General features: G+C 35.3%; 1 protein-coding gene across 1 annotated transcript in view; it reads left to right on the forward strand.

Moving 5' to 3' along the window:
• Positions 1 to 5,080: 5,080 nt before the first annotated feature.
• Positions 5,081 to 13,864, forward strand: part of LOC143240409 (uncharacterized) — a 48,113-nt gene continuing 39,329 nt past the window's right edge. The window contains exons 1-2 of the mRNA XM_076482800.1: positions 5,081 to 5,548; positions 10,135 to 10,206. Of these exons, the coding sequence (XP_076338915.1) occupies positions 5,334 to 5,548; positions 10,135 to 10,206 (287 nt within the window). The 5' untranslated portion in view covers positions 5,081 to 5,333. The remainder of the gene's footprint in view (positions 5,549 to 10,134; positions 10,207 to 13,864) is intronic.

A 13,864-nucleotide genomic window follows, 5' to 3' on the forward strand; every position in this document is an offset into this window, starting at 1 on the left:
AGTAATCTTTAATATTTTGTGATATAACCTTAAGCAAAACTATAACGTTAGGGCATATTGATTTTGGTATTCATGCGACATTGCAACATTTGCTTTTGTGCTCTGTTTGAAGATACCTTGCGTGGTGTCTTCACTTATTATTAGATTCAATCATAACTACAGTTCCATCAAACAAATATCTCGTAAATATGGCTTAAAGGCTTGTTTATTGGTTATATTTATAAGTTATTTAAGTAATTAAAAAGTCCGATGCATTGCTGGACTTTTGACAACACAGTTTAATACTGACACAATGTTGATTGAAACCTATGCAGACTACCATCTATTACCATGCCTAAGAATCTTCCAGTCCGTGTTATCACTTAACAGAACACAGCTCAAGGTGAACATAAACTGTAAACATTTTAAACATCAACAAACTTGAAGCGTCCACAAAATATTTATTATTAGCTTCTAGCTATTTAGATTAGATCAATGAGTACATACACGTGCCATAGTAGCTATTTGGATTAGACCAATAAGTACATACACGTGCCATAGTAGCTATTTAGATTAGACCAATAAGTACATACACGTGCCATAGTTTTTCAAAATGAAACTGTTAAACTTGTTCACATATGTTACTATAAACATGTTTAATATACATATTCATTTTCAACTGAGAAGAGACTTTTACCATATGTTACTTGTTCGACAACATTATTTAAGTATTTATAAACGTTTAAAAGCTCAGTTATACTAGTTTCAAATTCAAAACTGTAAATGTCATTTAGTCGATCTTTTACAACAACAAAGTTTTAACTGACAACCTAGATGTTAGAAAACATCGACTGCATAAGTATTAGGCGTTTTGAGGGAAGTAAAGGACTTGATAGAATACTCTTTCGAATCAATCTTTCGTACAATTTCTCAGAGATGAAAAGTACAGTTCTCACCACTTTTCTTTACAACGGTTTCATCCTGTGAGTAGTTTACCTCTGCAACATCCTTGATCAGCAAAACTTAACGTAAAGCGCAAGACAGTGACTTCTGAAATCCACTTATTACTTTATTTTCCATTCAGAATGTTTAAAGTAATAATGAACGTGTATATCTCAATATAAGTTGAACACATAAAACTATGTAATTGCGAGTAATATTGCTTAACCTTCATTCTCTGGAGCAGTAGTGGTCCCCAGTGGCACAGCGGCATGTCTGCGGACTTGCAACGCTAGAAGCCAGGTTTAGATACCTATGGTGGCCAAAGCACAGACAGCACATTATGTAGCTTTGTGCTTAACTTCCAAACAAACTAGAGCAGTAGTTTTCAGTTGTGTTCTATAGAACATCTGGGGTCACGCGAACAATCATCGGAGGGAGGCTACTCACAAAGGTAACGGTGGTTTTTGTTAGTCATTGAGTGTTAACCTATCAGGGACAAAACTTGTTTTAAAAATCACGAATCAGGGTTTGGTTTGTTTTGAATTTCGCGCAAAGTTACACGAGGGCTATCTGCGCTAGCCGTCCTTAATTTAGCAGTGTAAGACTAGAAGGAAGGCAGCTAGTTATCACCACCCACCGTCAACTGTTGGGCTACTCTTTTACCAATGAATAGTGGGATTGATAGTAACATTATAACGCCCCCACGACTGAAAAGACGAGTATGTTTGGTGCGACCGGGACTAGAATCCGCGACCCACAGATTACGAGTCGCACGCCTTAACACGCTTGGCCATGCCGGGCCTTAAAGGTAGGGTTTCGTGACGGAAAAATTAAGCGTTGTAAAGCTTGAAAACCACCGATCCTAAAGTCTCAGTGGTGTAATTCACGTAACTAATACTTTGTTATAGCACCGAAAGGTTGAAAACAAATTACTCAAGTAATTTGTTCTTTAGCTCCCGTTTTTTTTCCTTCGGTGACACTGTTTATTTTTTTTTGTGGTCAGCATCGTATTATTTACTGAACCTTAGCTTGACGTAGGCAACTTTACAATGCAAAAATCAAAACCTTTGTATTTTTTCAGAAACTCAATGGGTAATAAATTATGTTTAAATTTTATATATATTACATACGCATTCCTATATACGAACATGGTACTTCAAAATAATTGGCTCAGCGACTGTTGAATGGATGTTAAGGAAAAAGGAAGCGCTCTAATCTGAAGTATGATACCAAGGCTAAACAACCAGCTAACAGTACCATTGCATCACAGACTGTGCTTACCCTATCACGGCTGAAAAAAGCAAAGAATGAAAACTTTGTAACCTTCGTGGAACAATCGAACGTCGCTCTCTCCAGTAGCATAGCGGTATGCCCACGGACTTACAATGCTGGAAACCGGGGTTCAATACCTGTGATGGGCAGAGCATAGATAGCCCTTTGTGTTGCTTTGTTTTTAATTACAACCAACCACTCAAACGTCAATAATTATCTCAAATACATCTAAGTCTGTGATTCATGTGTCAATGTCTGAAGGTGATCAACGTGATATAAGGCTTGAAGGTTATGACCTATGCTGGACTTTCGAGGTTTGAGGTCTATAGTTTTTGTTTTCAAGGGGTACTGTAAGTGAATTATTTGTTATGTGTAGCCATTTACATCGTCGTTTATATTACATACTAGTAAAAGTCACTTTTAAATTCAGAGTTTGAGTCCCCTCGGTAGACTCAGCAGATAGCCCGATGTGGCTTTGCGATAAGGAAAACACGCACACTTTTAAATTCTGTATTAAACTCACTTTACTACAATTTTAGAAGTTATTAAAATGTTCATTGCTAATAATAAATGTACAAATTAATGTACATTACTAAAAACAAAAGAAATATCGTTTACCCGATAAGGAAGAAGAAAAATTAATAAAGTCCTATTTTTTTTTAAATTTTAGCGACGGTCTATCTTATTACATTTTTCTTCATTTTGGTGCGTTATAAATTTTTTATTAATTTATTTGTTAAATAAAATGGGCATATACATTACATATATGTGTTTTTAAATAAGAGATCTAATTGTAGTGAATTTTTGTTCCGAAGAAGCACGCGAATCGTCGTTGAAATCTGGTTTTTTGTTTTAAATTTCGCGCAAAGCTACTCGAGGGCTATCTGCTCTAGCCGTCCCTAATTTTACACTGTAAGACTTCAGGGAAGACAGTTAGTCATCACCACTCACCGTCAACTGTTGGGCTACATTTTTACCAACGAATAGTGGGATTGACCGTTACATTATAATGCCCTCACGACTTAAAGGGCGAGCGTGTTTGGTGTGACAGGGATTCGAACCCGCGACCCTCAGATTACGAGTCGAATGTTTAACCACCTGGCCATGCCGGGCTCGTTTAAATATGACCTAAACTATGGAAGGAGATTTACAGGCGACGGACATTAGCTTCTGATATATATATTAATGTGTATTATTTTGATTAACATATAGCTTTATTTACGTGTTACATATCATATCGTTTTATGTTTCTTGTCAATCTTTAATTTTTGATATACAAAAATATCACTAAATCGTTGAAAACCGAAATACTTTGAATATATGTGTAAATTATAGCTGAAATATCGAATATTCTTAAAACTTATATTTATCACTGACGTCACGGTAAATTGTTTTGGTATCTACATATTAAAATTATATAGGTATGCTGGAAAAGCATATATAGAATAAAAATAATTTATTACACATCGAGTTTCTGAAAGAATAGAAAGCTTTTGATTTATGTTCAAACTTTTTGGCATTTTAAAATTTCTAATAGAACTCAGCGTTCAGTGAACCTGGAAAAACAAAAACAAACAAAGAGTTACTTGTCAAGAGGTTAGAACTTGTCACTCGAAAACCTAGGTAACCGTCAGATTGTTAATTATCTGACCCAATACGGGCCTCTTTCTAGTAGTTGGTTATCAAATATTAATTTGAAAATATAAAGAAACTGTAATAGTGCAGTTGTAAAACTGGGTCTCTTGCCGCTGTGATGATGACAATGTTACGCAAAGAGCCTACATAAGTCTACAGACCAGTAAAAGGAAATGTACGTGTACTACATACAGTATCTAACTATGTGTTATGCACTTAAATATATATATATATTTGGGATCAATTTAATAAGAGCTGTTGTTTTCTAATATGTGTACATGACGTGGGTTTGCGGGTATTTTTCGCAGCGTGTGCTGGACTCCATTTTCTCTATGTTTGAAAACGTATACACACATACATATTTACGTACAAGCGCATATCCAATAATATTGTTGATGAGCCTCTCACACCTTAACGCTGTTTTCCTTTTTTATAACTATGTGACACATTTTACGCGTTTTCTAAACAGGAAGGAAACACATTGACATGTATCTCTATTAACAAAGAATGATTAAATTACATCACATCAATCCTAAACTAATGTGTCTTGCTATGGCATTTCGTGAACCCATAAGTTTTTTATACACCCAACTCGTTTTGTGTGAGGGTTTGATACAACGGGATTACCCAGTAGGTATAATTAGCTCATTGCTCTTGTACCATTACGGACTTTCGATTGCGCTTTTAACCAAGATTTTGAAATAATAGTTTTGCATTACCGTTTAAAAGTTTCAAATCTGACCAGTGATTCCCAAGAAAACGAAGGTTATTAAAATACCTATTGAACAGTTAATAGAAAACTGGGACAAGCTAATGCCTTAAGAAAATTACTTTTAGATTTATATAGCCTAGTGATGGTGTGTAATGACTGGAGTACTACGTCTTGTAAGAAACTCCGCCTAGCGTAAAAAAAAAATATTGTAACAAGATAATAATTCGCAAATATTCGAGGCCTGATAAACACGTTTAAATGATATCGAAGTACTTATGTTATATATACTGAGATGATTTCGAAAAACCGTCCCAAAACTTTCACTTTTATTTGTTAGGATTATTTTTCTATACATTTGTGATATTCCTAATTTCCAAACTAACGGGTGATAGGTAAATGATTGGAATTTGCCCAGTTTTCGCGGTTTACGCCTGCAACGTGATGATCTTAAGAGGAAATGCTTCCTGAGAAACAAACAAATCTGCTTGGCCTGAAAGTTATCTACGTAGCAATCACGTGAACCAATCGAAAAACAGTGTAAGGGCAACCATGTAGACGTATATAATGTGGGTGTCAAACGCTTGGTTGCAGTAAATAGCATGAAGACTTCAGAAACGTTCAAGATAACAAATTGAAAGTTCATGTGTTTAGTTCTGGTCAACTGACGTATTTAAGCACATGATGCAGGTTATAAGTTGTATAGAATGGTAAAGGTTATGCACGTTCGAAAAGACTTCGAAGAAGGTAGGCCTACGAAGGTGAACGAGGTGTAGCAGCTTCTTTGCTAACCATCATGGCGGTCTACAGACCTGAGTTGCTCTCGAATGCATCTCGGACGGTTTCGTATAACCTCCTGACTGCTTTAAGCCTAATTTTACTCATCAGAGTAAGTGGAGCACAAAATAACATGTGTCCTTCCAGTTGTTCATGCTTGGGAAATTTTGTGGACTGCAGCAGACGTGGTCTTATTGAAATACCTAAAGATCTACCCGTTTGGGTGGAATACTTGTAAGTTTATGTGAATGTATGCTAGACATAGCTTATCAATGCACTTTGCAGATTTTGTAATTTCTAAACATCCATTATATTGGTACTTTGTCATTTTTTGTGTTAACATGTCGTTTTACTTTATAGCAGTAGTATTATTACTAAGTTCGACCTTTGTAATACTATAACTAACTATACGAGTGTTACACAGTTTTACTCTGTCACAGTTAGTGCCACTGTTAATGCCATTGTTACTGTTAATATTAATGATGCATAAATATTGTGCATCACTTTTTATTACATCTTTAAGTAAAAAATATGTTATTATTGTTGGTTATAAACATATCACGATAAATACCAAGTTAAAGTGTTCTAGCATTAACAATATTCATTGATTGTTTGTTTGTTTGTATTTGAATTTCGCACAAAGCTACTCGAGGGCTATCTGTGCTAGCCGTCCCTAATTTAGCAGTGTAAGACTAGAGGGAAGGCAGCTAGTCATCACCGCCAACTCTTGGGCTACTCTTTTACCAACGAATAGTGGGATTGATCGTTACATTATAACACCCCCACGGCTGAAAGGGCGAGCATGTTTGGCGCGACAGGGATGCGAACCCACGACCCTCAGATTACGATTCCCACGCCTTAACACGCTTGGCCATGCCGGGCCCAATATTCATTGAAAGCACAGTCTTTGTTGTTCATGTTTCCACGTTATGTTAATAGTATTTATGTTTGAACGGTTTTAAATCTTGCTATAAAAATATATTGCATTACAATTTGACGATTAAGAGCTTTATATTAGAATTTTCTGATTTTACTTTTCCAAATAAACTACACCTCCTTACGGATGGCTCAGAGATAAGCGTGAAGGCTTATACTGTTAAAATTCGAGGTTCAATTTCTGGAGTGAGAACAGTGCAGATAAGTTATTATGCACTTTGCACTACGTAAACCAGTAAATGTAAATAAAACCTATTTGATGTACACAGTAAACTAATATTTGAAGTAATATGAGTAAAGGACAAAAGTTGATTAGCACCGATATAAATACTTGTAAGTTGTATATAATTATTGCCATTAGTATGAAAGTGTAATTTGAGCTAGTGTACGATATAACTATTGTATTAAATCAGTATAGCTGTATACAAAACATTATGTATTTACATAGAAAAAAAAACATTTCATGGGGTAAAAGAAAATCAAACGTACTTGTAATCGGACAGTACAATACTTGACGAATTTTTGGGGAAAAAAACGGAACAGTCAGGCACAACATTAGTGAACTTAATTATGTGTGTTTCACGAAATATAAATTATTTTTAACAACTATAGATTAAGAGCGTTAATGTAAGCAAAGGTTAGTGAATATTCCTGATAGATTCCAACATTCATTTGTAATATATCAGAGATATGTTTTGATTATTAATTTCCGACTTTATATTCAGCGTTAGGATTTAGTTGTGGGATGCCATACTAGTAGGTATTTATCATAAATGTTTGTTCTGTTGTAATTTTATTTTATTTTCCAAATATTATACGAACAGCTCTTTAGTCTGTCATTCCACGACAAAAGGTTTCGGATTGTTCCTAGTTGAAGGTAGGAATGAGATATATTTTACTACAATCTGAGTGTGAATAGTTTGTATCGACTTTATCAGAAACTCACGTGGCTTATGTATGATAGTTTCCAAGCAGCAGTCGATACTTATTTAAGTAATCAAATTTCTATGCAGTATATCACGGATAATAAAGGATATTAAATGGAACCTTTGTTATTCATGTTTGAAAAAGAGACACAATATTTAATTTTAGGCGACCATCAATTTAACGTTACTTCTAAAATTCTCCAAGTTGTTTCTTTATTTTTTCAACAATACAACTTTCTTCAGGTTAGCCTTTCATACTTTCAATACCATGTATTGTGTTTTTCCAAAAACAAGGCCCGGCATGGCCAAGCGTGTTAAGGCGTGCGACTCGTAAACTGAGGGTCGCGGGTTCGCATTCCCGTCGCGCCAAACATGTTCGCCCTTTCAGCCATGGGGGCGTTATAATGTAACGGTCAATCCCACTATTCGTTGGTAAAAGAGTAACCCAAGCGTTGACGGTGGGTGGTGATGACTAGCTGCCTTCCCTCTAGTCTTACACCGCTAAATTAGGGACGGCTAGTGCAGATAGCCTTCGAGTAGCTTTGTGCGAAATTCAAAATAAACAAACATCCAAAAACAAGGAAATATTTGTATTTTAAATCTTTTTTGTTCTGATGACATTCCGAAAGAAACTTGTTCGATTCGGTCTGAAAAATCGTTCTTAAAGTCGTTTATCATATAACCAAACATGCTCGCCCTTTCAGCCGTGTGGCATTATAATTTTTCGGTCAATCCCATTAGTCGTTGGTAAAAGAGCAGCCAAGAGTTGGCGGTAGGTGATGATGACTAGCTGCCTTCCCTCAAGTCTTATACTGCAAACTTAGGAACGGCTAGCGCAGATAGCCTTCGTGTAGGTTTGCGTGAAATTCAGAACTAAACCAAATCATGTAGCTGTAGGAAATAGAAATAACGAGCATACAAAGTGTGTCCGTACGGTTAGAAAATCGTGAAATTCAGCTAAAAGAAAAGTTTTACTAAGCATTGGTCCTTGTCGGCATTTAAAATTCCATGTTGTGGTGTTAAACATCCGTGCTTATAAGGAGAAAGAACTTGATAAGCCTAAGAATGTTGAAGAAATCAAACTTGCCAGTTTATTTAAATCGTTTGTTATATTTGTTACAAAATGTTATTATGTTCTCAATTCCGACAATTTAATAAGGTGTTACTGGATTAACAGAAAAGTTTAATTTTTAATAATGGTTTGAAATATTGCACACGAGAAATGCACCTCTTATTAATAATCTGTGAACTTGTAAATAAATGCAGTAGAAGTCTATGTCGTTCCAAACTGTGGATTATTTGGGTGTCGGAAGAGAAAATCCTAGCTTGGATAGGGCTTTTTTAAAGAGCAGGTAATTAAACAGTTAAGTCTGAGAACGTTTTTGTCGAGACGAAGGATGGGCCTTCGTCCGTTCATCTGGTTTCTCAATTAGTCGAAAGGCTCCTTTTAGTAGCCGAAAAACAAATGTTACTTCCAGATGTTAACTGCTCACTAAAACAGACGTGATGTGGCATTTATCTTTACTACGTGACTAAAATGAATCGTTTTCTTCTACTATTTGCCTTGTGAATAGAATAAAACATTTTTCTTAAAACAAAACAAAAACAAACAGAATATACACCTTAGTTAAAACGTGCGGGTGTCTGTCATGTGCCATTTAGTTAAAAGCTGTACAACCTACTCTAAAGATATGAAGGTCACAGGTGTGGGAAGTCATTGCATCCGTGATGCACGTGCGAGTTACAGTAAGGCAACGATTTGTCACGTTTATGTTGTGTTTAAGATATATGAGGAGGTTGAGCTGAGGGCGACGCGACTGTCCCACACCTGCGTAGCTGCTGTTTTATACCACGTGAAGATTATGGTTTTCTCAGTATATTGGAAGTATATTTTCGCGAAATGACAAGAAAAAATGGAATATCAGTAACCGAACTGTATACAGCATATTTTTTCCATGTAACAAAAAAGAAAGTGCAGTTTCGCGTGAAATTACTTCACATGAAGAATTAAGATTTGAAGTTCTAATGTTTGTGATTATGTTGCTATCAAGTGTCAAATTTGTACTTTTTTGGTGACCAAGACATCAGTTTAACTGAGAAATTCTACGCACGACAACAGCTTACGAAACGTTTCTTCTGTGAACTGTGCTATTGAACTTTTTAAGTTCTTGTTGGGCTGTAAACAGCGCCCCCTCCTCTCTCGTCTGTAGCTGGAAACTGAGACAGAAGTAGAAGGGATCCCGTGGGGAGGAGTCCGTTTGAAAAGGCTTTGTTGAGTGAAATAGTTTTTCACTACAAGGATTCTAGCTTTTGTGTACGGAATTTTATTGTGAAGGTTTTCACAAAACTATAAGCGCTCGAGACGTATCGGCGTCTCCTGTCGCTTGGGCCCACTTGGCCTACATCCCAGATATTGTTGTGGACCTGAAAAAGCGTCAACACATAATTGGTGATGGCTTTAGGGAATATGTTTTGTTGGTGACTTTTTTTTTTTTAAGAAAACTTCCCCTTCCTGCGCTATTTATAAGGCGCTGTATTCACCAAACAATCCCATCCATCTGACTTGAAAAATCTTTGTATGTTTGTAACGCGAATTGTATTTCGTAAGCGTAACACCTGGCTATTATGTACGTGTCTAGAAATACGTTTATTTTATAATGTTTCGAGGTTTTGTGAAGCTAGTAACGTGAGATAAGTGAGCCTATTGAAAGTGAATTATCAGTAGCAGTTATACCTTTGCGGTCTTACCAGATAACGATAAGAGGTTAGACGATTTAATAATAATAAAAAGGTGTGATTTGATTTTACTGCAAAATCAATCTTTTTTACCGCACATCTGATAACACAGATACATTGAATAACACACATGAATATCGTTTATTTTCAATACATCTATTTAATATAAAGTAAACTAAATGAAATATTTTAGTGTTTTTAAAAGTGCTATGTTTTTTACAGGGAATTACAGTACAACGACTTGACAAATATTGAAGAAAATGCTTTTGAGGGAATACCAAAGCTTACAAGTTTGTAAGTATACTTTTTATGTGTATACGTTGATAAACTATACAATCCAATATTTTTATGCCATATTTTGTTTCCTTCCAAATGTAGAATGGAAACATTATTCAAGCTCAAAGCTACGTACTGGAGTATCTTGTGCTTTGATCACCAGGGGTATTGAAACGCAGTTTGTAGGGTGGGATCAGTAAGAGAATTCCATTTTGGCAAATGAGAAGGGTGTTTTGTTTGCTTTAATTAACACGTTTGTTTTTAGCCCTTACGATCTCCGAGCTTCAGTGTAGTTTCAACAAATGTATGAAAAGCCAAACACACGTTAAAGACCTTAATTTAATAAGATTATTTTTGACGCAAATATGAAGAATTATTTTAGAATAGACATTGAAACCTTTAGGGACCGACATTTATTCATGCTAAATTATATTTTGATTCAACAGTTATTCCACGCTACATTGGGTTTTACCAGGGGACGCTTATTTAGTTGGGGTTTTGGGTACGGGCTTCGTGAGTTAATCTACCCCTAATCATTCTACTTCAGAGGATGTGAGCACTATTGGTATGTAAAACTACGGTGATATATGCCGACCGAATATCAGGGAAACCGGGGGCCTAATGTTCGTGATGAAAATCACGCTAGATTGTGTGTAGATGTGAAAAGAACGTGTTTGGCTTAGCGCGATTTTGACTTACATTATGTAGTGTCTGCAGGCTCTATGGTGGCTCCACGGTAAGCCTAAGAGCTTACAACTTTAAGAAAATCGGGTTTCGATACCATTAGTGACTTGTACAGGTAACCTGTTGTGTGTTATTGTGCTTAAACTGACAGAATCTTGTGAAACGTAAAAAATGTTAATAGAAAAAAATAATTATTTTTTTTTGTTACTGTCAGAGTTGCAACTAAATCTTTGGATAATTGTATAATATGCATATATATTTGTATTTTAGGTTTCAAGTAGAACCTGCGAGTACATCATATTCTACAGTGATATATTTGCTTGTATAGCATTGTGCATGTGTGTTTGTATGTACATATAACATGAAATACACAGAAATATGTTTGGTTGAAATAAATTTGCAGTTTCCTGTCTGTCAATCAAGTCACAACTGTGAAGTTGGTATGAAAAGCCAGTGTTTTCATAAAGCAATTTTAGACTTATTGTGGCAAGCACATAACGTCCAATGTTTATGTATTCTTTCCATATCTTGTATGTAATTGGCCAATGTTTAGAATGATAATTAGTACGAGGTCAAGCCGATATATAAAGTATAAGCCTTTTTTACTTTAGAACCAAGAAATTGAACTGAACATTCAAATGTATAAAATGTACTAATTACTTACATTAAGTTAATTAATAACAAAATACATTATTTAACAGGTCCGTACGTATACTGTTTGAAAGAGGGTTTCTAATTTGTGAAATTAAAAGCCAACAAATATTGTGCTGAGCACAAATCAGCATGCAAAGTATACAGATGCTAAGGTGGGTCTGGGAGCATGCATGGCACCCAGAATATTAAAAAAAAAAACAGTACTGTGAGATTAAATCCGGAAGCAATTTCTCATGAAATGTAGTTTAAATAATTGCATGACTGTTCACATAAATCCACAAACCTTCATTCTGTTGTAACACTGAATGGGGATTGAGACAAATTAACATAAATATATATGTTTTATTATAGTACTGTACTATCTATATACAGTAGTTATTAATTGTTAAATTATATCACTAATGTAAACAACTTTGTACAGCAATAGTTTATTGGCTATTTCAATCACTAGCTGTAATAATATGTAAGTATATGTGCTAATGAAATAACGTTACAGTGCTTCATTTTTCTGAGATGCATTTTCATAAATAACTTGCATTAAGTTTCAGTGTTGATTACGTATTAAATCTAGAGAACTCAGTCTTTTTTCTGTTTGTGTACACTTCAGGTAAAGGTAATTAATTATTCAACCAGTGGAGAGCAGAAGGCTTAACGGCCTTGTGCACATTAACTTAGTAGCAATATTTTTTCGCATAATAAAAAATACGGATTTCAACGAACCAATCTCCACCCTACGTACGTGTGTGTAAAAGGAATGGGTTATTTATATTTCATAGTTATTACTATTTTTATTTGTTTTAAATTTTAAACCATTTTCATTGTCTTTATCATTTTATTAATTAAGTCAGTATTATTATATAAGTGTTGAATAAGAAGAGAAATTTTGGGCCACACCAATTTGTGTTTATCAAAGACCGTTCATTTCTCTGAACGGTTTTTCATAGTTTTTTCGTAGCTCATTACTTCAAAGATTTGAACCAGACTTGTGGTCTTACCGCTGGAACTTCTAATAGAAGCCGTACGATACGGGCTAGAGTCGCACTGGGAATTGAAACTTTTGGCACACCAGCGTGGAGGAGTGGGGGGTATTATGATAGATCAGAGGGGCTAAGCTGGGACTGCTTTTTCTTTTTACTTCTCCAGGCATCCCGACGACCGGCGCCTCTCGTCATAAATTTCGCAGACTTGACAGCATTTATGCCTTCATATTAGTAGAATACATAGAGTAGAAAAGTTATTTCATGTTTTTTTAAAGTTTTATATTTAGCAGTGGAAGTTGTAGGAATCGGTTCGTAGATTTTGGCTAAATGCTGTTAAGAATTTGCAATTTGTAAAAAAATTATTAGCTGAATCGATAACAGATGTGTACGGGTTGAAAGCACGTTTTTATAGTTTTAATATCCTTTTGCGTTTGAGAAGGTTTATGTTAAAGTGATTTATTAATATGAACTATGATTGTTACTAAAACTGCGTGGTCGGATCTGAAACACGTGCATTTGAAAAGTGTGGTTTAAAATAGTTAAGTGGTTTAGTCGCATCCATTGTAATTTTGAATTGTGAGGTCAGCCACTCTTATGTCTCTTTCTTTTTTTCCCTCATTAAATACCTTTAATTTATTATGCTTAATTATCGTTAATGGTCTGCATTCGTCATCAGGAACTCCCTAATTTACTTTACATTGCGCACCAGCGTTATTATAAGCTCCGGATGAAGATTATTTTAATCCGGTCTCTGCTGTTTTTAGATACCATCCTCAATGACGATAATATAAATTAGGAGTCTAGCCGAGTCGCACCAACGGCCCCAGGTCGTTTCGCTTGGGTACAAAACCACGCAGTATGATGTCTCTTCTAATAAGGAATACGTTTGAGTGTGGAACTGGCCCTGAAAATGCGTGCTCTTGTCAATTTAGACGCCTGCCTCTGCCTAGTTAAGAACTCTACTAACACGAAGAGGTTTAGCCTTCGATTTCTTGCTGGAGGGAACCGCGTGTTTGTGCCAGGGTTTACAAATTACCGTTTCATTGTTTATAAATTATTTCTACAATTTGTAATCTAATTTTCTCACTGTGGAAAATTTTCATTGCTTTTGTCTCTCGATTTGCTTGTCTGGATTTTTTTTTTTTAGCTCGTAGTACAGCCAATAGTAACTACGCTTATCATAATTCCAATTTGGCCATGGATAGTGATTGACATAACTTATTAACTTTACAAACATTAAAAGGTTTTCAGATGGGAGTATAGACACTTTTGTATGTTGTTTTTTCCCGCAAAATTTCGTTAGCTTGATCGTTGTAGAAACGAACTATGACAATATTTTATATTAAATCATCTAAACT

This window comes from Tachypleus tridentatus, chromosome 13 (assembly GCF_004210375.1).
Source record: "Tachypleus tridentatus isolate NWPU-2018 chromosome 13, ASM421037v1, whole genome shotgun sequence".
Classification (NCBI taxonomy): Eukaryota; Metazoa; Arthropoda; class Merostomata; order Xiphosura; family Limulidae; genus Tachypleus; species Tachypleus tridentatus.